The 25092-nt window shown below is 37.1% G+C and overlaps 1 protein-coding gene across 10 annotated transcripts in view; it reads left to right on the forward strand.

Annotated features, from left to right (window-relative positions):
• Positions 1 to 25092, forward strand: part of SOX6 (SRY-box transcription factor 6) — a 384457-nt gene that overhangs the window by 256806 nt on the left and 102559 nt on the right. For 8 of the 10 annotated variants that reach the window (XM_052811160.1, XM_052811166.1, XM_052811161.1 and 5 more), the window contains one exon: positions 22157 to 22280. In XM_052811160.1, the coding sequence (XP_052667120.1) occupies positions 22157 to 22280 (124 nt within the window). The remainder of the gene's footprint in view (positions 1 to 22156; positions 22281 to 25092) is intronic. The other 2 variants (XM_052811162.1, XM_052811164.1) reach the window with 1 other exon arrangement.

The following is a 25092-nucleotide window of genomic DNA, read 5'->3' on the forward strand; positions in this document are numbered from 1 at the left end:
ATGCTTCATTGTGATTTATGCAAAGTACAAAAGCCATATGCTACAGAGATAGATAAACATAGAGATGAGATATCACCAGTTCATTTAATTTTTAGTATCACTGGTTCATTTATATATATTTTTTCACTAGTGATAGTATTTTTACTGTCTACCTGCCTTTAAGTTTTCCAGCTCTTAGGCTGTCTGTTTGGTATCCTTCATGAAAAACTATACTCACTTAAGGCTGTATTCTCAGAGGCTTTTGGAAAGTGGCCTGGAAAAATTGTTTGCATGCCTGTTTGCACTAGCAAAATCCCAAATTGTGTCTGTTAGTGAGTGTTTCTAAGCCTTCAGTTCTTTTCTATATTTTCTGTAGTACTTGAGAAGTATTTTATCACTACTACTCTTTCAACCAGTAATACTAATCCGTTGCTGGAATTCTTTTAATTTCACCCTTAGCAAGATTAATTCACATGCTTCAAACGTAACTAGAATGTATGTAAATGTCCACAAACTGGTTTTCAGGTGGGGCTGGCACGATTTCTGACTTTGGATCAGCTAGCTGTTGCTTCACTTTGAGTAATTCAACACAAAAATAAAGAAGTGGTTGTACAAATCCTTGCAAAATGAAATCACCAAGTTTCCTAGAGCTCTGCTTTTTAATTATCCTTCTTTTTGTTTATGGAATGGTTGAAAATAAATTTCATGTAAGATAACTATTATGTGTATTTCAGAAAGATATATGTTCAACTTGCCGCAGAAATCCAATGCAATTATTGCTTTCTAAATATTATTAAAATATCTTGAGCATCTTACTGACATATTTTAAGGTCCCGATACTTCTCAGACTGGCCTGGTTCTACTCCACCAACTTGCAGGGTGCAACTTATGGCAGGAGCAATTTATTCCAACCATTTATTTTCAGGTGAAGTTGAAATCATTTAGACATCTAATCCCAAAGTACACCTGCAAATGAGGTACCAAATTGTTTAGGTTAAAAAATTTGCACCTCCATTTTATTGCACCTAAAACATGTGGATCCCAAAAGTTTGTTCATTTTTAAGAAATCATAATAAAATACCGGTTTTATTAAATTTGGTGAGAAAAGATAATAGATGCACACAAATATATAGATATGCAGAATTTAAAATATGGATTCCAAAGGAGTGAAGAGATCACGATATTCTGTCCTTTTGCATTTTGCATCAACAATTTTGAATGTAACAACAGTTTGGAAATTCACACGTAGGCTAGTTGTGTCCGTATATGTAGGCAACTGAGAGCTCACATTTAGAGAAAATCATATGCAAAAAATTGCCAAGATAAATCATAAAAATTTGCATAAATAGTTCATGTTTTTTACCACATTTTCTCTGCCTGTCTTCATGCAGAATGTTAGATGCCTTCAGAAATTGTTGTGCTAACTGTAGAGTACAAAGAATACTATACTGATCTCGAGCATTTCAGCTTAATTGTTATCTGTATAGCTCAGAGCAAGAGAACCGCAAGCATCTAGTAAAAATGAAGAGGAGGGGGGAAAAAAACCCTCCTGAAAAGGAAGGTCTAGCACCAGAAAACTGACAGAAACATGAGCAGCTAATTGCTGTAGGCTCCATACAGCTTGGAATGACCTAAGGGGATATCAACAAATCACTTTCCACTGGAGTATAGTAACAGCAATGGCATAACAGTGAAATCACTGGCAAAAACTAGGGGAAAAATTCTTTTAAAGTATTGGCATTAGCATGTTAGTGAGCAATTCTTTTTCCATTTTAATGGTTATTAATGTGTGTGCTTGCATTTAACATCTGCAAACCCTCCCTTCCCACTTTTCTCCCCCAAAAACAACTGGTGGTGTGGTAACTGGATTTTATGTGTCTATCTCCAATTCCCTTATGGACTTGTGATCCTGAATAATGTTTTCTAATACTGACACCCAAAGTATAAGTTATTTGGCACTAGTATTTATACCTTTTTTTTCCCCCAAACTGAAGAGCTCAGATAAAAAAAGAGTGATTTTGTTTTTAAACAATCAGAAATTAAATTTCTTTTCTTGATCACATGTTCCAGGCTGCTCATTTCTAAAAAAAAAAAAAAGTTCAGTGTTTAAATAAATTAATTAGATCATTTTGCAGTCACTAGTGAAAGACAGCATGTAAAAGAATTTGGAAATATCCCTAGTAGGGGCCATTCTTTTCTATTTTTGCAGAACTCTCCAAACCCATAAGCTAAACCAATTTTTGAATGTGATGACAGATATGTTTCCCAACAATTCTATTTTGCCAATACTAAATATTTAGTGGTAGATTTTACATTATTCCCGTGTTTTGTTTTCTCATGGGCAGTATTGAACCTCAAATATATCATCAGGATCTTTGCTAGGTAGCTTAGTTTAAAAAACAGATTTCTCCATGATTTAACTATAACACTGTTGAACGACATTAGCTGGGTAATGTGCAGTGAACCATGTTGCTTTGGGAAAACAATGCTCTCTTCTCCTCCTCCCCTCAGGTACCCAACATGTTTTGCTGACAGTTGTTGCCATTGTAATCGATGAGAATTTGAACCTTTTCTAAACCAAACTTCTTCTTTCATTTCAACTGTGTTCAACCATTTTTAAATGCAGCTGGTGCTAGCAGTTACAGCATGATTTTTGGACTAGTATGGACAGATTTTGTTGAAGTTGTCAATCTTAAAGCATTTATTTCTAGTGAATCTCCAGCATCATGTCTGAAATTTGTTTGCAGTGAACTCAGGCAACAACATAATTTTGTAACATGGTTCTGAAACACTCTTTACACAAAAGCCCCTCTGTGCTTTGCAAGGAAACTGGCTGACAGAGTCGTAGCATCGTTGTGTTTTGAGTCTTTCTTTAAAGGCATTACTCTTTATTTCTCCCAAAGACGTGAATACTTGTGTAGAACTTCCCCATTTGTATCAAAATGATTCTTTTTTTTCTGAGGAGTCTAAATGGGAGGAAAAAAATCTACATATATTCAATGACCAGCCATGGTATCCCATAGTTTAATCTAACTACAAGATAGTGTTGCTATAGCTCTGAGTATTTTATGTGTTTGAAAAAAAAGAATGCATTAGAGAAGAATAAAGACTACGGAATATATATTAAGACAGTCCATATTTAATCAACATTTGTAGGTGCAAATGTCTGACTATTACCAAACCCACTTTTGAAATGATCTTTTATTTTTAAATGATCTCATGCCAGCCACAGGTACAGCCATATTTGTGGTTTCCCCCAGATACTGAATGATGTTCTGTAGTGGGGTCAAGCGCTCTCATGACATTTAACCATTGGAAATGAAAGAAAACATTTGTGGTGTGAAACAACAGCACATACTTGACCCTCCAAAGCATATCCATTTATAAATGTATAAAAGTGACTATTTAAACTTGTTTTATAAGGGAACCACTGTGCCCGCCAAAAACCCCTAATTTACTGTTTGAAAAAGCAAATTATGTGTGGGTACAAGAACATGCATTTTTTAAAAACATCTGTGGTGTTCCTTCTGTTGCATTTGATCTTAGTGGTAAAACAACAAAACCGAGTTTTAGAGGGACATTGCTGCCATCCTATTTTTAATTCACCATTATGTGTTAAAATAACCATTAGTTTAAAGTGAACAATCACAGCCTTGCTTTCAATGGTTGCTCAGGTATTTCTTTTAAACCAGTTTATAATTTTACAGTTTGTTTTGCATAAGGGGTGCAGCCCTAGATGTAGATTAGGGAGCTGGTGGTGACTCAGTCACATTCCTTTTCTGCTCCTGTTTGCTGTAGGGAAGAGGATGAATGAATGAGAGAAAGTGTTATTTCACTCTCTTTTCTGATCTCCTTATGTGTCTGGCAAGCTGCATCAAAAAATTAGTTGGTTGGGTCAGCCAAGACTCTCCATTCTGCCCTCTGCCTTCTTGCATGCTTGCAGGAGTTGGTGCAAGGTCATAATTTGAGAGTGCTACTACCAGAAGGTGTGTTCCCACCCATCCTTGTTTCCCTGCACAAGCAAAGCAAGGCAATGACATTCAACCCCTTTTTGTTGTTGTTGTTTTTTTTTTCTTTTCAATAGCCTTTGACTTCAAGCACAATTATAGCTTATAAATAGCTTATAAATATTAGTAAGCGTCAAAGTGCACTTGCCTATATGGAACTCTCCAAATGTTACAAAATAAGAGAAACTGATTGGATCTCAAGCAAAACAAATCAGCGGTAAAATGTGTTTTTGAGGCATGAGAGATTTTCAGAATATATTTTTAAACAACCTGGATGTAAACAGATTAGTTGAAGACAACTTCAGTAAAGATAGCTTTCTCGAACCATCTACAAGCATTTTGTCAAAGAAAGCTGAACTATGACTAATTCTGTGAGTGGTATGAATTATTAGGTGATGAATTTTAAAAGTAGTGTCCAGATGTAAATAGCAAAAGCATCCAAAATATTACTCAGCAGCTGCAAGAGCTATAGGAAAAGCTGACATGACAAATTTAGTCATTTCTTAATCACTTTCGTTAGGCGGTATTGTCAGTTCCAAGAGACAAATTTTCATCTTGATTTACGCCTATAATAGAAATGGCTGAAAACTGAAAAGTTCTCAAAAGCGTTTACTTACAAAACACCTTTTAGGTCATTTTGGAAGCTTCCTATGACCTAGCAGTAATGTTCTTTACACATGGGAGTTCAAAAAATACACTTTTAGACAGTTTATATCAACAAACCAATTTTTTCCACCTAAAAAAGTGACCTTAACATGTGTGCAAGTGGTAAAAACTGGCTTAAATGTATTTACAGCTATATAAAAATTTATTAATTAGTTACATTTGGTTTAAATAAAATTGATTGTTAAAGCAGAAAGCAGAGGTTAGTATGAATTCTATTCTGCAGTAGCTTTCAGATAAAAGAAGCAGTGACCCAACTCATTAGCCCTTTGATTTAATATATTGACACTTGGGTACGAATAATTCCGTTTAGTGGCTTTTGCTTCCCAGGGATCAATTTAATTAGTTATAAAATGTGACTTCATGTCAGGAGCCAGAAGAAATGCTGACGTTAAATAAAGTCATACGCAATTTAAACAATAAAGCTATCGATGCCTGGTTAAAAGTTAATGATGCACAAAAAATGGCTTAATAGAGACAACCTCAGCAATGAAAGTGATGGTAGGAAAATTAAGCTAAGTGGATGAATGAGAAATGGTGATGTTGTTGGATTGTTAAAACAAATTCATGGATGGCCTGATGGTTCATTTCATAGTACTGTATGCTTCTGATTTAAATACATGTTTGAGGGTAACCCTGTACTTTCATATTAGGAGTGACAAGAAGTGGTCTGAAACCTTTGTCGTTTAGATTCTAGAAAAGGACAGACAATGTACCTGTGCACATTCATCTTTGATGTATCCCCCTGGGATATCTTGGGATGGCCCAGTATTAACCATAATGACCTCCTATTATAATATTACAAGTGCTAATATTTGCACAGTTGGTTGAGACCCCAGTCAAGATCAGTGTCTTATTATGCTAGGTGCTGTTTATATACTGTACAAATAAGAAAGGACAGTTTGTGCCCTGAAGAAGGGTAGAAGCTAACGTTAAAGCACCATATCCTTTCAAAACAGATTTAAAGCTGTAGACGTAATCTACTTACGGTATCTACGTAGAGTAAGAAGGCTTAGTGAAGAAAACAGCAACCCATAAAATTGTTGGAGGTACAATTTGTCCTTCCTTTTCCCTTCTGTTGCTCCATATGAAGACACAAATGCACCAGAGCCCTTCAAGAATTATGGTTCCATTGTTTTCACATTTCCTAGCCTGCTTTGAGCACGGCAAGGTAAAATCCATGCTAGATGTCTTAAATGATAGCCTGCAAATCCATATTCAGACACTGGCCCAAATTCATAAAAAATAATTCTTGTCCATTTACGAGTAGCGTACAAGGATTTTTCATGTCATGGTGGGTTGTTTCTATTTCAGTAAAACAGTGCTCAGATTTATTAGTGAATTGATATGGTCACCTCATTTAAAGGTGTATAGACACTTAGCTGAATACGCTGAATAGATGCTAGGTCAAAAGAAAATATAGAGTAATGTGATTCCTTAGCTTAAAGATGTGTGTTAGTCAAATGGTCTCTGACACAGAAATTATGATTAAAAATAACACAAAAAGCTTTTTGTTTGCTTGTAATTTATCGCTGTTCAGATGAGACTGGACTTGGTCCACCTGTGAGGAAGAAACTCATATCAAAATGACCTGATGTTGAGCTAAGCCATATTATATTTTCATTTGTATTAATCCTTTTGGGGGCAGATGGATTCTGATTAGGAAGACCAATTGTGAAAAGAGACAGTAGTAAATTAAGCAGTTTTAGATAATAATTTTTAACAGTTGTACACAATCGGGCTTGTCTATAGACTCCTAGAAAGCTTGAAGCTGAGCAGAAGGCAGCGGTTATTACCTGCTAAAAGCATTAACAGTAGCTACGGTAACTTGCCGAAGGGTAGAGGGGATATGCCTTAGAATAAAACCTCTGTGTGTCAGAGGGATTTTCAGACTGTACGAGAGTTATGTTTTTTTTACTAATGTTAGGCAAACTGTTTTGTCTTTGCATTGACTTTACATTGGCCGCAGCCTACACAGAGGGAACTGCTGGAAAAAAGGGGGGCATTAATACTTTTTACTGTGTGCGGGCCAGCCAGTAGTTAGAGAGGGGGCCCATGTTTTCTTAGGGCTCAGATGGCAAAGCTAAGTATTCAGCCTACGGCAGGAAAAAAGTGCCTTTTTTGTTTTCTGGCTGGAGAGTCCGAGCATTCCCAAAGGAACACAATGAATGGCCCATTTTGTCTGACACTGTTTCGTAGACATAGAATTCTTGTTTTTTCATAATTATTCTTGCCCGTCACTGGGTGTGCACATGACATTTGAGCGTGTTTTAAAGTCTTAACACACTCATGTGCCTGCAATAAAGTTACTCATAACAATCCAGGCTTTCTGCAGACAACAGAGCAGGGTCTGTTGTTTTCACAAGTCACAGCAGCTGGGAGGCAATTGTGAAGACAACAGCTTAATCTAGCTGGAAAATACAGGAAGAAGAGAATATACACTCAATTTCCTTCCATATTATTGCAAACAATGCAGAGGGCTTTTTTTGTTGTGGCTTTTTCTTTTCTTTGCTCTGGGTGGTCTGGCTGAAAATGTGAGCGGCATAAAATACACTAGTAAATGTACTTTGAATTTTCAACTTGTTGCGTTTCTGTATTCATGCTGATGTGCCTAAATCTGTTAAAGGCTGAGAATATTAATCTACATGAGCACTTTAAAAATCATACAATAACAGCCCTATTTTGACCTCATCTGCACAGTTTTTACACTGGTCTTGGTTTACAACATATGTTGCAGTTGCTTCTGAGTTACACTGATATAAATGAAACTGGAATCAGGAACTTAGAGGAAATTTGATTGCTGAAAACTTCCATTCAAAACAACATTAGTTAAAGAAAAAATAAAGCTAGGCAGTCTTAGATGTTTGAAAGTTGTATTTTAGCTTCTGTGTAAAAAGGACAAGGGCACTCAGTAATTTGTTTCTTTATTGCATGCTTCTGAATCTGTAGATTAATCATATTTGTAAATGCTTCATTTATTTCAGAAGCACATTTACAAACAAAGCATGCAATAAATTAACATGCAAGCTCAGTTAAAAAGCATCATAAGTAGGCAGTGATCAGCTAGTTTTTATCCTAGCTATATTTTCTGGTGAAGTTTTGTGAAATATTAGGGAGCTGGTTTTTTTTCCTTGATGCAAGGGATGAAAAGTGAAGAGGAACATATACTTCAGTTATTATGGCAACACTAAAAAGCAAAATGCAAATTCACATAAATTTGATTGGAGAGGTGGGGGTAGCTTAGCAGTCACCATTAGATGTGGTTTCAGTGAGGGTAGATGCTCCTTTTAAAGAAGAGGTGGTATTTATCCAATTGCAGTAAAGGTACCTTCTTTTCCTGCTCTTGGGAATGCTACATACAGCAGATTTCCAGTAACCATGGCAGACAACTCAGATGGGAAAGATTTTTATTATGCATAGCACAGAGGTTATAGCAGCGACTGGTAACAGCAAAAGCTGGTCACACAGTGAGTATGGAAAACGAATGAGTGATTTGAACACGGGCCAGACTTCCAGGAGAGAGAATCAAGATCAGGTTGATGTATACTGAAAAAATACAATATGAATGCTGAGATGACTTAGATGTACTCTCTGCTGTTTGTGACAGAGCCGCAAATAGTATAGTACCACATGCACCAGCGAGCTCTGGGGCAGTGGTATCGGGGATGCACGTACTGTTGGAAGCGCAGTGGGTATTACTCTATTCAGCCACAAAATAAAGCAGATGGATGTCTGTGTGATATTATTACTATTGGATCTATTTAAAAAAGCATGGATGTGGACTTCAGGATCTAAGCATTAAATCATTTAGGCACACTACTGATCTAACAGTAAGCAAAATCTCTTCCTCTGTTTTCCTTAAAATACAATTCCACACCTCTCCCCTCCATTTCCCTTAAAAGTACAACACCAATGTGGTCCAAAATAAATGTACAGATTAGTTGGTCTGTGCATCTCACATTAATCCTGTTCAACCCATTCGCCCTCACATCTCAGAAACCCTATATTGGTATCTTCTTTTCGTGTATTTTGTTTTGTTGTAATTTTGGAGTTAGACTGGCTTTCACAATAAAAATAACCCCAAACAAACCCAACCTAAAAATTATTTTGAAAAATGCCGCTAAACTGAAATGGAAAATTACATCCTGAACCTCTTATTTACCTGAAAAGACAGTGGAAACAAGCACATGCTAACAAAACAGGGAGTTTGGGGAGGAGCATTGTTTACTCTGAAGACCCTTGAGTACACTAGGAGGGCTTTAGAAAAGCATGATTTTAATTTGTTTCAGCTACATGCGTCTATCTTAAAAAATAGATGTTTGTGGGTGTCCTCATTTCCTTGATATGGTGCTACTTTTAGGTCTAAGCTTTTCTTGTATTTATGACAATGACCTTCCTAAAGCCAAATGTACTTCACTATGGTCTCTTTCCTCATGATAGAAGTTCATTGGCAACTTTTGGGCATTACTTTCTTGGTATCAGTGGCCTAGAAAGGAGAATTTACTGCTGGATAGCTACCTTGTACACACAAAAAATACTCTCCAGAAGAGATGAAGTGAGAGTGAATGCTAGGAGTTTTGCAAGGAGACTGAAGGTGAGGAATGAAAAGATTAAGTGAAGGAGAAAAAAATTATTTGATAAATAGAAGAGAGATAGAAAGAAATCCAGCAATAATAGATGTGAGTCATAGAGTGATTTCCAAATGACTTTTTTTTGTTACTCAAGTTGTCTACCACTATGATTAGCCCAGCTGGCTCACTGACTTCTTCACTCGGCAGCAAACCTGTGAAATGTATCATGCTCAAAGTACATCTTTACAGAGATAGAGGTGGTCTTCCCAGAGTAAGCATTTTAGAAACACAGGTTTTGTGTGTCCAAGGAAGTCATTCAAATGGTGACTATCCAGGATTGCAGCAAGCAAGTTGTATAGCCAGGTGGGTCTAAGAACACTGAAATCCCAAGTGAGGGATTTGGAAAACAAGAGGAAAGCATATTCTACATATATATACACCTATGTGTGTGTGTATATATATGTATATTTAAAAAATTTTATACAAAATACATGTGTATGTTTATATAAATATGTATTCTACATATATACACACAGATCTGTATATTATATATGTACATGTGTATATATGTAGAATATGCTTTTCTCTTCATAATATAAACTATATAAGCATATCTATACACTTATGTATTATACAGAGACATTCACTTTCACTTTAAGAAAATGTCTAATAGGAAAGTTTCTGCTTGTTAAGCTGTGTGACTCATGTACTACACACTAAATTCCGTAGTGCATACTTTTTAAGAGTATTCTCCTCCTAGTGAGTAAGTAAATTTCCACAAAGGCGTCATGTGCTTGAACATTGTCCACATGGGGATGTAGTGCAGAACTAAGGTGCTACAAATACGTACACTGAAACACTGTGTGGTTGTTTCCTATATAGTTGAACCCTAAACCAGAGCTTCAGATTGGAGCACAGTGGCCTACAGGTAAACACAGATGTAAGACTGAACAGAGCTAGCAAAAGAAGCTTTTTGTCTTCTCCTCTGATTTTGGAAGTCTATTTCGATAGGCATTTTTGCAGGGTTCCTTCTCTTGTTTTCTTACTACCTGACCAAATGACCAAAATTATGCCAAGGGTAACTTACTTTCTGGGTCTGGCTGTCACTAGGGCATGCCATTGCAGCTCACAGTTTTGGGAGATTTTATTATGTTAGACGGATATGTTGGACTCTGATTGTACCACCAAGTCAGCCCTCATCCTTACTCTTAATTTTTGTGTTTCTCCTTTCTCTGTGTCTCTTTCATTCCTATTCCAATGTATGTAAAAAGTGTCAGCACTAACTAGTTCCTACTCTGGAAAAAAAGTAGCGCTTCAGCTGCTCCTGCAAATTCTTTCACCCTCTGAGCAGTGATTAATATACAGGTTTAAGAAGAATTTTTAAACAAAACCTGGAAAAAAGGAAAAGAGCAAATATGCAGGCTAATGGTGTACCCTGAGGTGAGCAAAATGCATTTTTTTAACAAGCCAAGCATAGCAAAAAAGCTATTCTACAGTGAAATTAATAATTACCAAAAAGATTTGCTAGCATTATTGTTGTATCCTTTATGAGAATATGGGTAACATGTTTAAAAAACATGGGAAGTGTGAATCAAAGCCCAAAGATTCATACTGGTCTCTAATTTTTAATGTGAATTCTATTCATATGCCCCTGGTGCATAGACTGAAGTACAGTCTGTGGATAACAACTGTCTTTAGAGTGGTGCCACTTAACCTGAAAATTGTATCTGTTCCTCTGATAGTATGGATTTCTAATTTTCTTTACCACCCTGTTTTAACAAATCTTTAAGGTAGGAGGGTATCTCAGTGCCACATGTAGTAGGTGCCTAGCTATAATACATGATTTCGGCCCCAAATATTTTCCAAAGGCAAGGGTTGTTTATTAACTGAACCCCATGCTGAGATTCAATCAATCTAATACAGGCTGAGTTTGAAGTTGAACATTCAAAAGTATGCCCATACATCTTGGGCATATATCTTACATAATGATGTTGGCCCCAGACATCTTTCTGGGTTTGTTTATGTCTGTTATGGATTCCCCTCATTATCCATGCCGTTTGAGGGATTCCCTATGGATTCAGCCAGTTTATTGCATACTTTTTTAATTTTATGCCAAACTGAATGTTCTGAGTGGCAGCTCGTATGGTAGCTCCATACAGCTTCCTCTCAAATCCAGAGATGACTGCTGTGATTAAGGTTAAATAAAATAATACGGAAACCAACATGCTGCAAAAGGGTATGTAAGAGAATGCCTCAGGAGAGGCAAGAGGGTTATAGAAGTAATGTGAATGATAAAACATTAAGATGTTGACTACTCTTCCTATTTCTTTTCCTTTTAATTACGGTTAACCATTAGAGCAACAATTCTGTGATTTATAAGATCTTCCTTATTGAGCATCTATAGTAATAACACTGGGAAAACTCATTTATTAAATTTCATCAGAGCGAAGGGATGTTTTAATATGCCAGTCGCTAAGCACATCTGTGTGTGCACACAACTCCCAGTAACACTAATTGGAGTTGCATATGCAGATCAGCTGGAGAACAGTCTTAAATATAGAAAGCAGAGATTGGTATGGGCCACGCTCCGTTCTCGGGAGTGTGTCCTGCTCCACTGAAGTAAGTGGAGGTTCTGAGGCTCTCCCCCTGAGATATGAACATTGCCCTTCTCCTGCTCAGTGTATAGTACCCGTTTAGTTCTTGTAGGAGAGTTTCCTAGGAGTAATACATTGCCAGAAGAAACTAGGGCAAAAAGACAGGTTTTTCTTATAAAGCCTTTGCATTATGAAAAAGGTTGTTTTCAATCTGAAAACTCAGATTTATAAACACTTAATTCATCAGTTCCCCGTGCCTTTCATTTGAAATAAACAGCCAGCAATATTATTTTAAAATAAGGCAGAAGGTGTAACAAAAATGAAGTAATGTTTTGAGAAATATGTGATTGATGATTAAAAAACAGAGAGAGAAGGGGGGGGGGGGGGTGTCAGTCCAGCATTCATTAGTCAGGCAAAACTTCTATTTGAGCGTGCATTAAGTCAGGAAGACCAGACAGTGTGTCTGGAAAATTATTCTTTCTTTGAGAAGCAGTCTCTCAAAACTATTCCCTTGTTTCTTAAATCTGAAGGCATCCTTTGACTGACTTAGTTATTTTATATCTATTGATGCTAGAGAAAACAAAAGAAACTTTAAAACCTGGAAACATAAACATCATTGAACCACCCACTTTAAAAAAGAAAAAAAAAGGGGGGGGGCGGGGGGGCACAAAAAAGAAAAGAAAGAAATCACAGTGGATGTTTTCCAGGAGGGAACATGCTACGCTGTGTAAAGGGGGCTAGTGTAACAAGAAGTCATCTATTCTTGATTTCTTTAGACAGCTAGAGCTTTGTGCCTTGTCTAGTTTCTACATTTTAAGAGCTTGTTCTGTGTAGCAGAAATAATACAATAAATGGGTTTAACCACATTTGTCTCAGCTAGACAGTCTGCTTTGTCAAAGATTGCTGGTACAACATAAACAAATTATGTGTTTGTAGTGCTTTTCAATGAAAGCCTATCTAACAGAGTGGAGATTGTGTTTCGGCAGCTGTAGATTTAATCTCCTACCTGTCAGTTAAAGCAGGCATTTCCTGAGCAGATAAGGCCTGGCTGCAGAGGGGGGAGCAGCCACAGCTGGACAAAGGGCCATTGTTATTGCCCCGTAACTCTATGTAGATTTGCCCGTGCATTTCATCACACCAACTCCAGCATGTTAGGGTTGCAGAGGAGCCAGCCCTTCGCCGCAGGTTCGCCAGGCAGACAGAACGGGAATTGCAGCACAGCTTTGTGCTATCTACTCCCACCGATTGGCACGAGCAACTGAAGAGCCCAACTTTGAAAACAGCCTCAGTCTAACCTGAGTGTGATCATAGGATTCATGGCAAGGAGCTATTTGCAAGCCGAAAGCGTGCTTTAAATAACGCGGAGTTCTGACAAACCGGGGAAAGCCAGAAAACGGGAAGACTGGCATTCCTTCTTGAATATCAGGATCCTCTGCAGAAAAGGCAGCACAGCAGTGTGGATTTATGTCTGAAGCGTAGCTGCTGCTGGAATTTTAGCAGCCAAAGTTGGATAGGAGATACCTCATGCTCTTTTAAAATATGAGTTTCCTGGTTTTCTGCCTTATTTTACCTTTTTAATGATTTTGTTCTTTCCAAATGTTTTTGTAGATGAATTGTAAATGCTGTAGAAAGTTGAAGAGCCAGTATAACTGATTAGAGCCAGACACAGTTGGCGTAGGAAGGAAGCAAGCTGCGTGTATGTCGCTGGAAGTTTAGAAACTCTCTGTTGCTTACTCCCAAATCTGCAATAATTACTGTATACCTAGTGGTGGCAATCACCTCAGTCATACTGTGCAAACACGCCAGTTTCTTGGAGCCTTTTCTGAGTAAAGATGGTCAGATCGTGTCAAAATCTGAGGAATCCTAGGAAGAGATGGAACAAATTAATTTTTGCATGCAATCAGTATTCTGATTTGACTTTGATCTCTAGACACAGGAGCTTTCTGCATTAAACTAGTTCTCCACATAATTGCCTTTGGTAACCCTTTGTGTTTCGATCTAGACACTCCGTAAACATCATGTGATTTCTGGAAGTTATCTAGGCTACTATTCTGCATTAAATCTCTTTTAAAATTATACAGAAGCAAGAATATTCTCACTAGATGTGAATACCTCCTTTGACATAGCCTCTTGAATATTATCCATTTAGGCTTGAGGAAAAATATCAATACTCTTGTCTCTGTGATAAAGAGTAAATTCACAGAGGAGTAAATACCTCAAGAAATCAGCCATAGGCCTGGGGGGGATGGGAACGGTGTCTCCTTTTCACATCTGGGACTCACCTCCACCGTTGTATCTTGCCAGTATACAAGTGTTCGAGGGCTAAACCGTGTAGCGCTGGCATGGACCTGCTCTATAGCTGCCTCATTCTGATTTTTCATCAGAGCATGTCCCTCATTAGCCCTAGCTCCGCACTTTGGGTAGCTCTTCACACAATTGTGTGGCAAGGTTTAAAGGTTACAAGCAGCGGATGACAATGGAATTGGTTTCTAACCACTAAGCATTGTCACTTCTGTGACTGAAAAAGAAAGCAAGGCCTCTTTGAGTGTCCTCCTGTGTAAACTGTAGATGTAATCCTGTCCTCTGAATGGGTTTTTGAGCTTGAATTAATTAATAATTGTAAAGTATTCAAAATCTCCAAGTGCTTATATGGTTACCATACAATATAGTTACCAATCTTGGAATATCACTGAAAATATAGAAAGCTTTAAAACCAATGTGCTGATCAGGAAGAAATTCTTCCCGTAGTGAAGTAAAATGGCAGAACTCCTGTTAGCATCAGTGACCCCCTGGATTTCAGATATATTCTGTGTTTGTTTAATATAATATTAAAACCCCAACCTGTTCTTCTGTTTTACCTTTTTTACCTCTATAGGGCAGAAGAAGTTTTGATCAGAGGCATTGAAAGAGGTTTCTGTTTTCATTCCCAGTTCTGCTGGAGCTATTCTTTAAAGTGAAAGATAATCCTTCCTTTAGCAATCATCAGTGTGGTGGCATTAGGTGATTTTTTTTTTTTTTTTTTATACTGTACATTGCAAGCCCTTCTATTGAGGGAATTAGTTTCATGTTAATAATGAGTGATGGCTACTATTCAAAAAAAGAACTCTCTCTTGAAAGGATGTGGGGGGAAAACTCTGCTTGAAAGCACCAATATGAAATGCAAATTTTAAGGCGTCTCTTGCTCTAAATTTTTCCATCAGTAGGAAATTTCAATGATGTACTCCAAAAATCTTGCACATTTTGAAATCACCATAAAAACATAAGCTAATAAGGAATTTCTGACATAATTTATATTTAGATTTGAGCTGAAGTAATGGAGCTTCCGTATATAAAATATCAACAAGTATCATTAGGCTGCAATATTTTTCTTATTTTGGCATGAATAAGACAAGGTGCAAATGAGAAACATACATCTTCACTAGTGTTTGGAAATATCTGAAATAATTGACTTGCTCAGTCTTCTGTGATGGCTTGGTGACCACTAACTGTGACGATTTGCATAATAGTCAACTCTTCACTTCTGTAGAGATAACTGTTTGTATCTGATTAAAATTAGGACTGTTTTAGTTCTCTTGACTTTTCCAGAAGTTGCAGAAATAGAGATTTGCTGTTATGCTTTAACCAAACAAATGCACACATGGGGATAACAATATGCTGAGTTTATGCAGATTTTACAACACAAATCTGAATAAAATACCCACTAATAGACCCTTAAGGAGTAATAAACACACATGAATTTTCCTTAGTTGCACTTTAAAGTGATTTTAACATACTACTAGACCTTAACAATAATATTTAATTGACAAGATTATGCATTTCTATGGATTGAAAAGGTGGTAGATCTCTAATTCCAAATGAACTATAAATTCACTTTTGCATAACATGTTTTATTTATTTCTCTATAGCAGGGATGTTCTCCAACCCTCCTAGTGAGAGTTTCTTAAAATACAGACAATTTAAATAGATTTAATTACTATTTATCATACTCTTAACTTCATGAGATCATCTTTAGTTGAATTCTGTATTTCCAGGTAGTCAAGGAGCTAGATAAAAGCCAGGCAATACAGTGAGAAGCTAATAGAAATGAAATGAGAGCTAGTGTTTAAAACTATTCTGTTTTCAGTGTGGTTGGTAGTGTTTTTCTGTTGCTCCCTTCTTTATGGCCCAAGTAGATGGAATTTAAGTTTAGTTCATTTAAAGTTTCAAAGTAGTGAGGAAGAAATAGTAAAAAATAAGGATGCTCTGTTTCGTTCTATGATCATGGCTGCAATTTTCACATTAATGTTGTGGCCACTGCAGTAGACTTAAATCTCCAAATCATGCTGAAGCATTGGACAAATGGAAAAAATGATAGGGGAAAAGAAAGAAAATAGCAGTTACAATCCATTTACAAATTCAGTAGTGGGCTACATATTTTTCATAGTATTTCCTGCATGAAATGTTCTCACTTTGCAAGTCTACGGTATCTTTCTTACAGTTTATTTGCCAACACTTCCCCTGGGATCTCATTGGCAGACATTTTCTTTGTGGCTCATGTACTTTCACTGAGAGGAAATATTTTTCAATTAGACTGTAGATAATTAGATGGCAGATAAATTAGAACAGAATATACCTCCCTATATAGATACAGCTCCAGTGATTCTATATTGCTAACAGGATCAGAAAGTAGCCTCTGAATAATTTTCAGTGTGGGAGCTCTGTCAACGTGATTTTCAGTGTCCTAGCTATGCTGTAGTGCCTGCATGCTCACTTTTGGTCTGTTGGAGCCCACCTTTCTTCAGCTGCCATTTCTCCACGCGCAGTCACAGTTCCTTCCCTGGGATTATCTATGCTGGAAGGGATTTCTCACTTAAGCGTTTGGGTCCACGCTCACATATTATCTTTACATTAGAGAATGTTAGGCATTGATGGTGCATTAATTCAAGGCCTTGAGGATTCATCAGTTACATTTCTGAGCTCGGAACAAAAGGCCCAGCCACCACCTGCACACAAAGTGGCCAGATCCGTTATAACTGAACTGGTCAGTTAACCCAGCCTTACAGTCACTTTGCTTCATCAGAACAGCATAAACCAAACAGCCAGACCATTAAATTATAACCAAAGAGACCTTTTCTATTTTTTCAGTACAATTTTTCTGCAGTTTTTCTGAATAGATCATTTTAGGGACCAGAAAAGTGCTCAGTCATGACATGAGTTCATTATGGTAGTGGCACATTTCGGGAGGACATTTGGGCCCAAACCTGCAAAAATCTTAGCACGTAGCTTCTTTTAAGCATTTAAGTGATCCCACTGACTTTCACATATGTAAGTATTCATAGAAGAAGTTCCTACTTCTTTATGCAACGTGGTGCTTGCTTTCTTGCACAGTCACCAAAATGACTTAATCAAAATAAAATTCAAATTAACAAAACTTCTTATAGTTCTTCTCTTACAAAGAACAAGAAAAACATACACTAGTTATTGAAATAAATAAAATTCCAATAGTGGTATAAAAATAATAGTGCCATGTTTTATATACAGATTATTTAAAATGCAGATGAGGTTAATACATATAATATGCAGGGTATTAAAAAACTTGCACTAGTAGTACTGGGGGCACAAACACTGCTTTCAGTGCCATTAAGATTTTTAAAATGAATCAGCCTAAAATGTAATCTGTTGAGCTATCAGTTAAAGCCATTATGTTCTATCATATAAACATGTATTTTGAGCATTCTGAAAATGCACATTCTTACTTGATACACTGCCATTATGTGGGAAACTCTTCTATTACACTGTAGTTTTTAAGTGAGAGAGTAGAAAATTTCAAACACATTTTTACTATGGAAATTAAAACCTTAATGACTGCATGGACAGATTAAAGTTATAGTCTGGCTATACCAATTATTCAAGAAGTTAAAAAATCTTAGGTGGAAATTCAAGTTTAAAGCATGAAAAGTTTAAGCGTGTCTATGAATGAATTAGGTTCTCACAGAGGCTGCAACAGCACAAGGACAAAAGGTACTGTACATCCTATACTAAAGAAAAAAAAAAGTCAATTCAGTAAATTCAAAGATTTGTTTCTCAGCTAACATGCGTTGGAGTAGTCTGTTAGATTCAATACAGATCTCAAGATTTCTACAAGTTGAGAACAGGTTCCAGAGATTTTATTGGTGGAAGAAGTGGGGGGCAATGGTTTTAAATAGCGATGTTGGATTATTCTAGGCAATTAGAGCATATTTAGCCTATCACACTGGTTTATACTAGTGTTGGTTGTAATAAAAAAAAAAAAAAGCTTTCAGCAAGGGATAAAATATTATAAAGATTGTGCTTACTCTCTCTCAAAAAGATGGCACTTAATTCTCCCCTTTATTGAAGTAAACCGTGCAACAGAGAAGCAACTTGTCAATTTGATCTTGAAAAGTTTGTGAGGAATTCTGCCACAATTATAGGGTGGGTTTCACTTCTGCTCTTGATCCTCGCAGCTAAGCAGAAATGTGTGAGCTGCCTTTTTGCTTGCACTGCTGCCATCCTTTTCTCTGAATGCCTTTATTTCTCTAGCTGCAATGTTAGTTGTTGTAGAGGCAGCTTTGGTTTTTAAAGACAGAACCCTTCCTCTTCCTTAGTCTCACTAAATGTGCTGTGTTCCTTATCCGAAAGAGGCAGACCGTTTTCATTCAAGGCATTATTTTTGTATGACATATCCCTTTGGCTTCCATTTTCCATGCACAACACTAACCATCAATGACTTTTTAACAAGGAGGATTGCCCAGCCAACTTCTGAGATTAGCATTCACATGACTGTGGGACAAAGCACTGCAGATTTGCCTAGCTTATCAAACGGGACACCAGCTTTTATTATTTCAGGGAGAATCAAATTGGAAGTTGCTTCTTGAACTAATCAGGGCTGATTTGCTCTAAAGTTGCTTCCTGACTTAGATGTCAGGCAAGGAAGTGCTGTAATCAGTTCCCAAGGGCCGTCAGAGTTGTGATGGGATATTAAAGGAATGGCACACTACCTTTTAAGAGTTTCCTAATCTTGGTGGCTTCTCATGTTTAACACAAACCTGAGCTTGTTGTATAGAAACAAAGATTAATTTTATGAGGTAGCTTTATATAAGAGACGATTTTACTCTAGGTTGCAGAATGGAATTTTGGAAAGAATATACCCAGGTTTCCTCCAGGGTTTGTACAGTTCAGTTAAAGATATAGACTGGCAGAATTGTTCAAAACCAAACATTTACTACCCATCACAAAAAAAGAATAAATAATCTTCATGAAAGAGAAAATGAGTCCCCCTGAGTGTCACTGTTTGCATATTAGCCCATAGTACGGGCTCTGCCAAGTTACTCTCTGACTGACTGCTGCAGATGCTCTTTCTCAAGTATTCTGAGCGAGATCTTTAGTGCAAGTCTTCGGGGACAAACAATAGCACCTGTTCCTCACAAGATAGCAGCCCAGTTAGTCCATTCATGTATCTTTAATGAAGCTCTGGGGCAGATGGCAAAAAATGGCATCATCAACAACTTAGCACAGAGGAGACAAAAGGGGAAAGTGCCGATCCAACAATACGCTATTTTTACGAATGGGAAGAGACTGAGTCGGAGTGTTTGTCAGGCATCTGGTACAGTCTTGGTTTTCAGAAAGACCTGAGGAACATCTCAGCAATTAAAATTTCTGGGCATGTAGCCGATTTTATGAAGTATACCAATCAACCCCTCCTCCCAATTTCTCCCCCCTCAGTAAAATAAAAATAAAAATAAAAAATAATAAAACCCTCAGGAAGAAAAAATGTCAAAAATGAAGGTGTCTACTGTTTTTTTGACATGTATTTTACATCTTTAATAATTCAGTAACCAGTGATACTTGTACATTCTCTTCCTTTTTAATGCTTATTTGTGCTTTTCAGTTGACCTGTGCTGAAAATTGACACCTATGTACATAATAATTCCGGGTGAAACCAACATTTACCTAGGAATAGTATTTACTATGTGCCAGAGGGAAGATCCATGGGAGGGAATGGTTACCATTCAGTATGGGCTTTTTTCAGCCTGTATAACTCTCAAGTGTAAACTCAAACTTACACTCTAAATGTAAGCCACCTTTAGCCAAAGTTACATTGATTTATATAGGCTGAGGACCTGATCCAGCATTCAGAGTAGTATTTCAAGGAAGAATAGCAGATAGCCAGAATATACAGTGGTATTTCTCCACACTTACCAAATTGCTTTTATTTGACAGTTAAAAAAAAATCTTTTTGGATATGGTAGAGTGGATCCAACTCTGCAGGATTGCATTGGGAAATAACCATTGAGGGATTTGGTTATTATATGTTTCAAATGATTATGTGACACTATGGTGCTAAGTATTGCTATGGGTATGTATGCATCATCACTCTAACCACAGTACTCTGACCTCTTCTGTGTCTTGTGAGATTGTGTTGGTGTCTTGTACCTTTGCAATGCCATGGAAATACTTTCTGCGTGTGGTGATTAAAAGGGATATTTCTTAAGTCTTGTGTCCATTTGATTAGACTGTAGTTGGGAACTACTGAATATGGTTGTAAGTTGTATTGTGTAGAATTCCTTCCAATATTTCCTATAGTTGTTTCTATCAGACAAAACCTGTGGTTTTCACTTGCTGTACTCCTGTAGAGCCAATGTAAAGGAACACCACACAGCAAAACCAGGACCATTTTATCAGAGGTAAATGCCTGTGCTGGGCACATGGGGATCAACTCCAATCTAGCCAAATTTAAGTCATATCCTAAAATGCAAAGCCAGGCTTACCTCAGCTAAAATGAGAGAAATAGCTGCTCAAAGCTAGTTTCTTTCACGCCCCAGTGCCATAGCAGTAATTGCACAAAGACCTTTTTATTATAAGTTGATTTTCCTGAGAAATGGATTAAAAAAAATACTGTAAAGTGTTTATTTTTTGCTTGACCTTTATTAACCTACATCTTAGGGCTTTCCCAAGAGAAGAGTTGTTGGTAAATTAACCCTCATAGACACACACAGTAGCATTTCTGCACTGCATCAATGGTTGTGAAAGTAATGGGGATATGACAAGAAAATTTGGCACTATTTAAACAATGTCATAGGTCAACATATGGGATTTGACCAAAAACATTTTTTAGGAATTAAATGAAAAAAAAATTGCTTGAAGTGTACTTTAACTTTTTAATAGTATTTAATGCCACTGATTTATGGTAGGATGAGGGCAAAATTTTTTTTCTGCCTAAACCCCCAATTTCTTCCTACATTTAGTAGCTTTGATATATAAACCGTTACATGTTTGCTTAACTACTAATCAGAAGAATCATAGTCAAACCCTTGGGTACTTCTGGGGTTAAGAAATGATGGATAAAAACTCCTTGTGATCCTAGCCACTGTCTCTGAAACACGTGTAGCATAAATTAAGGAACTAGGAAATTAACATGTGGTTTTAACAAATATGATTCTATCATATCTCCTGTTTTCTATATGTTGAATACAAATGCTGGCATAAGGTGAAGAATGTTTTGCTTTTGCATGTTTGTGCTTTTTGATACATTTATTAAGGTCAAATTAAATTTGATATAGTAGGTTTTATTCTGAAATGGTCTCTGAATACAGCTCTATAATTACCAAGCTACATGATAGTGCATAAAGCTGTAAAACTGCTTAGACAGACAAGCAATTTATATGTTACAGTGAGGTGTGTATGGCAAAGGATGTTAGTTTAATTGGGAGCCAAGATGTTGGGGCCTTAAATCTTAAGAGCTGGGGTGTTGACTAGAAGACTATTTAATACTGTGGTGAGATTTTGAAATAACATACCTGAGTTGTTTGTGTATATATATATATATATATATATATGTATATATGAACAATACAATGTTGTAAGATCTCAGAATTAAAATTACCCTAAGGATACTAAAATTTGAACCTCAAAGTAGCTACTGCATTGTTAGGTTACTTCTAAAATGCTTGTCACTGCTGTCTGTGACCAAAGATGAGAAAACTTGTGAAAAATTAATAGAAATACCTACCACTCTTCTTTTTAAAGAACCTATGGTGTGTTAGAAAGGTTTCGTACCTTTTTACCTTGTGCCAGGACAGGGAATATTAATTAAAAAAAAATAAAAAAGAGAGAACCGGGAAGAAATAGGAAAACGTGCAGTTCACTGAGACTGTTACACCTTTGACACTGAGGGAAAACAATGTTAGTGAGGGCTTTGATGTGATAATGTGAAATTGGCAGGGATTACATTAAGGCGAAGGTTCTGTGGGACTGTGTGAACACAAGAACACTATCAGTACTGGAGAAATACCTGTCAAGACAAATTTGTGCTATTTCTGATCAGAGGCTCTCTTCTGTTTAGCAGGTTCAGGGTCACATGCCTCCGCTCATGATCCCAATTTTTCCACACGACCAGCGGACGCTGGCAGCGGCTGCTGCAGCCCAGCAGGGATTCCTCTTCCCCCCAGGAATAACTTACAAGCCAGGTAAGCTGACAGGGATGTGAAGCTATTTAACATTTTAAGATATTAACTGTAGCTTCTTGTGTGATCTGTCTCGTATAGACGATATTACACAACAGGCGTAGCTGCTTGGAAATGATGTGGAGTTTTGCAAATCCACTTGAAAAAACCGTCTGGTTTGAAGGGGGTGGATGGAATATTGGTTATTAAATATCATCTTTTTTTTACCTTTATTTCCAAAAAAATCATTTGCTCTAAATATATTGGCCCACTCGCCAAGTAATTTGCATCTGGTCTGCCCCATGTCATTATACAAAAGCTACGTATCTTTAATTAATTCTGTTATCTTCAGTATACTTGTCTTTTGTGCCAAAATTCTTACTCTTAATTAGTGATAAAAGTCAGAGGAAGTATAATTTAATTAGCAGGCTTCAAATGGGCAACTTTTTGTTTGATTTCAATCTGAATAATAAAAGGTTTCAGTAGTTCAGTCCCAGTCATCATTCAGACTTGTAACAGGTCACATAACCTTGCGGTGAAATATGTTTTGAGATGATTTAGCCAATGTTATGATTTCTTTCTTTTTTCCTCCAAGTTTACAGGACTCCTGGGGAATTCAATTAGGGATATAATGGTTTGAAGCTACTTTCAGAGCCTCCTTGTAAACAGGGCTTTAAATGTTTAAAGACACATTGCCAAAGGAATTCAGTGTAGGAAGATAGTTAAGTAAATAAAAGTTAACCTTATTTTCATTTGTACATTCTTTGTAAGTGACCTCAGTTGAGAAGCAGCAACCTTATTTTGCTCATTAATAGTATTCGCTGTCAAGCTGCCTTTAGCATATTAACCTGATAACTAATAACTACAAAACATAAATACCAGTTTCTTTTTTTGACATTAAATATGAAATGTACAAAGTAAAGCATTGATCCTGCTCCCACTGATGTTAGTGGTGGTTTTGCTGTTGACTGCAGCAGGAGCAGGGTCAAATCCAAAGTAAAGCCTCATAACAGATGATATAAACAGCATACTAATTAAAAGCCAGGTTGAACCTAAAATCTTTTCTAGCGAGTTTACTTAATATTAGATGAAGTGAGGCCAAGCAGGATTTCAGCAAGCATTTCCGCTTCTCCCACTCCTTTCTGCCTCTTTAGTCTAGAGACATTCCTCTTTAAACGCAGAATCTTTGTCCAGTTATTATCTTACCTTCAGGTTTAGAAATCCCAAAGTTCTTTTCCAATTTGACAAACTGGTGCATTGTACGCAGGAACCAGTTAATGGAGCTCTGAAAGGCAGCTAGCTCTAGATGGCACAGGATGATGGTTATTCACACACATCACCACCTCACAACAGTTGGGGACCAAAGTGAAGAATATTTTGTCTCCAAAGACGTAAGAGTTGCCAGTTGCGGAAATTGTCTACGACACCCTGGCTAATACCTTTCTTCTCACAGACAAGAGAAAGCATGTGCTTTAGTTTCCTTGCTTTTCCCTTTTTAATCTGAGATGTTTTCTGAATAGTGACTATTAATGATTAAGCTGCTGGTGTGCTTCCCCCTGAAAGGTGATATGTCAAATCACATCGTGTTGATTTTGGCTCTGTAGGCTACCTGGTACAATAATGACTCAGGAAGAGTACCAGCATGATTTCCTGCACAAGAACAGATTTCTGCACTTTAAACTGTTCCTTACAGTACCTATGCTAACACTTTATCGAGCTTATACTGCTTTACCTGTGATCCTGTTGACCTCGTAGCAGAAGGTGATACAGCTTTAGGGCTTTTTTTTACTTGCCCGAATGCAGAAAAAGAGATCTATAACAAATGTTAATAGATTGAAGTGCAGACAGAAATCAAGGCCTAGATATCTCAGAACACAGGTAAGCTGTTTGCTAGTATGTTAGTGGTTTATATCCAGCTGATGCTAGTAAGGACCAGAAGTCACAATGATCTGATTATACCCAATGGATTGCAAGAAATAAGAATATTTATATATTTAATATATTTATTAAATTCTACAGCATGTGTGGCAAAGGTAGCTGGGCAGGTTAGTAGTTTCTGTTGGAGAGACATCACGATAAAAAAAATTCTGTAACTACACTTCGTATTGATTAATTCCTATTTTTGGCACTCTCGGCACAGTAGTTAAGGAATTAATGAAACTGGAGATTAAGCTTTACTCTTTCATAGAGAGGGTTCTTCAAAGTCATTTCTGAGGAATATTTATGAACTTGACTGCTACTACCTGTACTCTTCTACTTTTGTGAGAAATGAAACTTTCACCTCTAGAACTGTCAGTTTAGACTCACTCATACTTCCGAGGAAAGATAGGAGATGGATTAACCCTTCAGATACTTACCATTTTCTTTTTGGTTGCCCGTTTCATTTCTGTTTCATTTTACTCTAGTTTGATGTAGGCAAGACTAAGCTTTGACAGTGCCAGTTTTCCTTGACACTCAGAAAATACAGTGAGAGGGATTTCAGTAACAGGAGCTGTGGGAAGTAAGTGCTTTTGAAACTGACTGTGTCATTTAGGGAATGTCAAATATTGTGTGCGCACAGTGACTTTATTTGCTTTGTGTGCAAAATGGGCTAGATATAAGCCAACTCCGACTTGGAAGTGGCATATCAGTGTTAGTGTGGCAGTGCAGCCAAGATGAGCAGTCCTGCCTTGCTGCACAAGCCGGGGTATGATTATGTGCACACGTCCATGCAGATATATCTTCATGGGCTAAGTGGGAACCAATTTCATGGCTGTTTAGTTCAATGCCAAGACAGCAGTTACCAAATACTGCTGCAGATCTGCACTTAAACTCTATGCCTTGAAGTACAAAAATA

Source organism: Harpia harpyja, chromosome 16 (genome assembly GCF_026419915.1).
Source record: "Harpia harpyja isolate bHarHar1 chromosome 16, bHarHar1 primary haplotype, whole genome shotgun sequence".
In the NCBI taxonomy this organism is placed as follows: Eukaryota; Metazoa; Chordata; class Aves; order Accipitriformes; family Accipitridae; genus Harpia; species Harpia harpyja.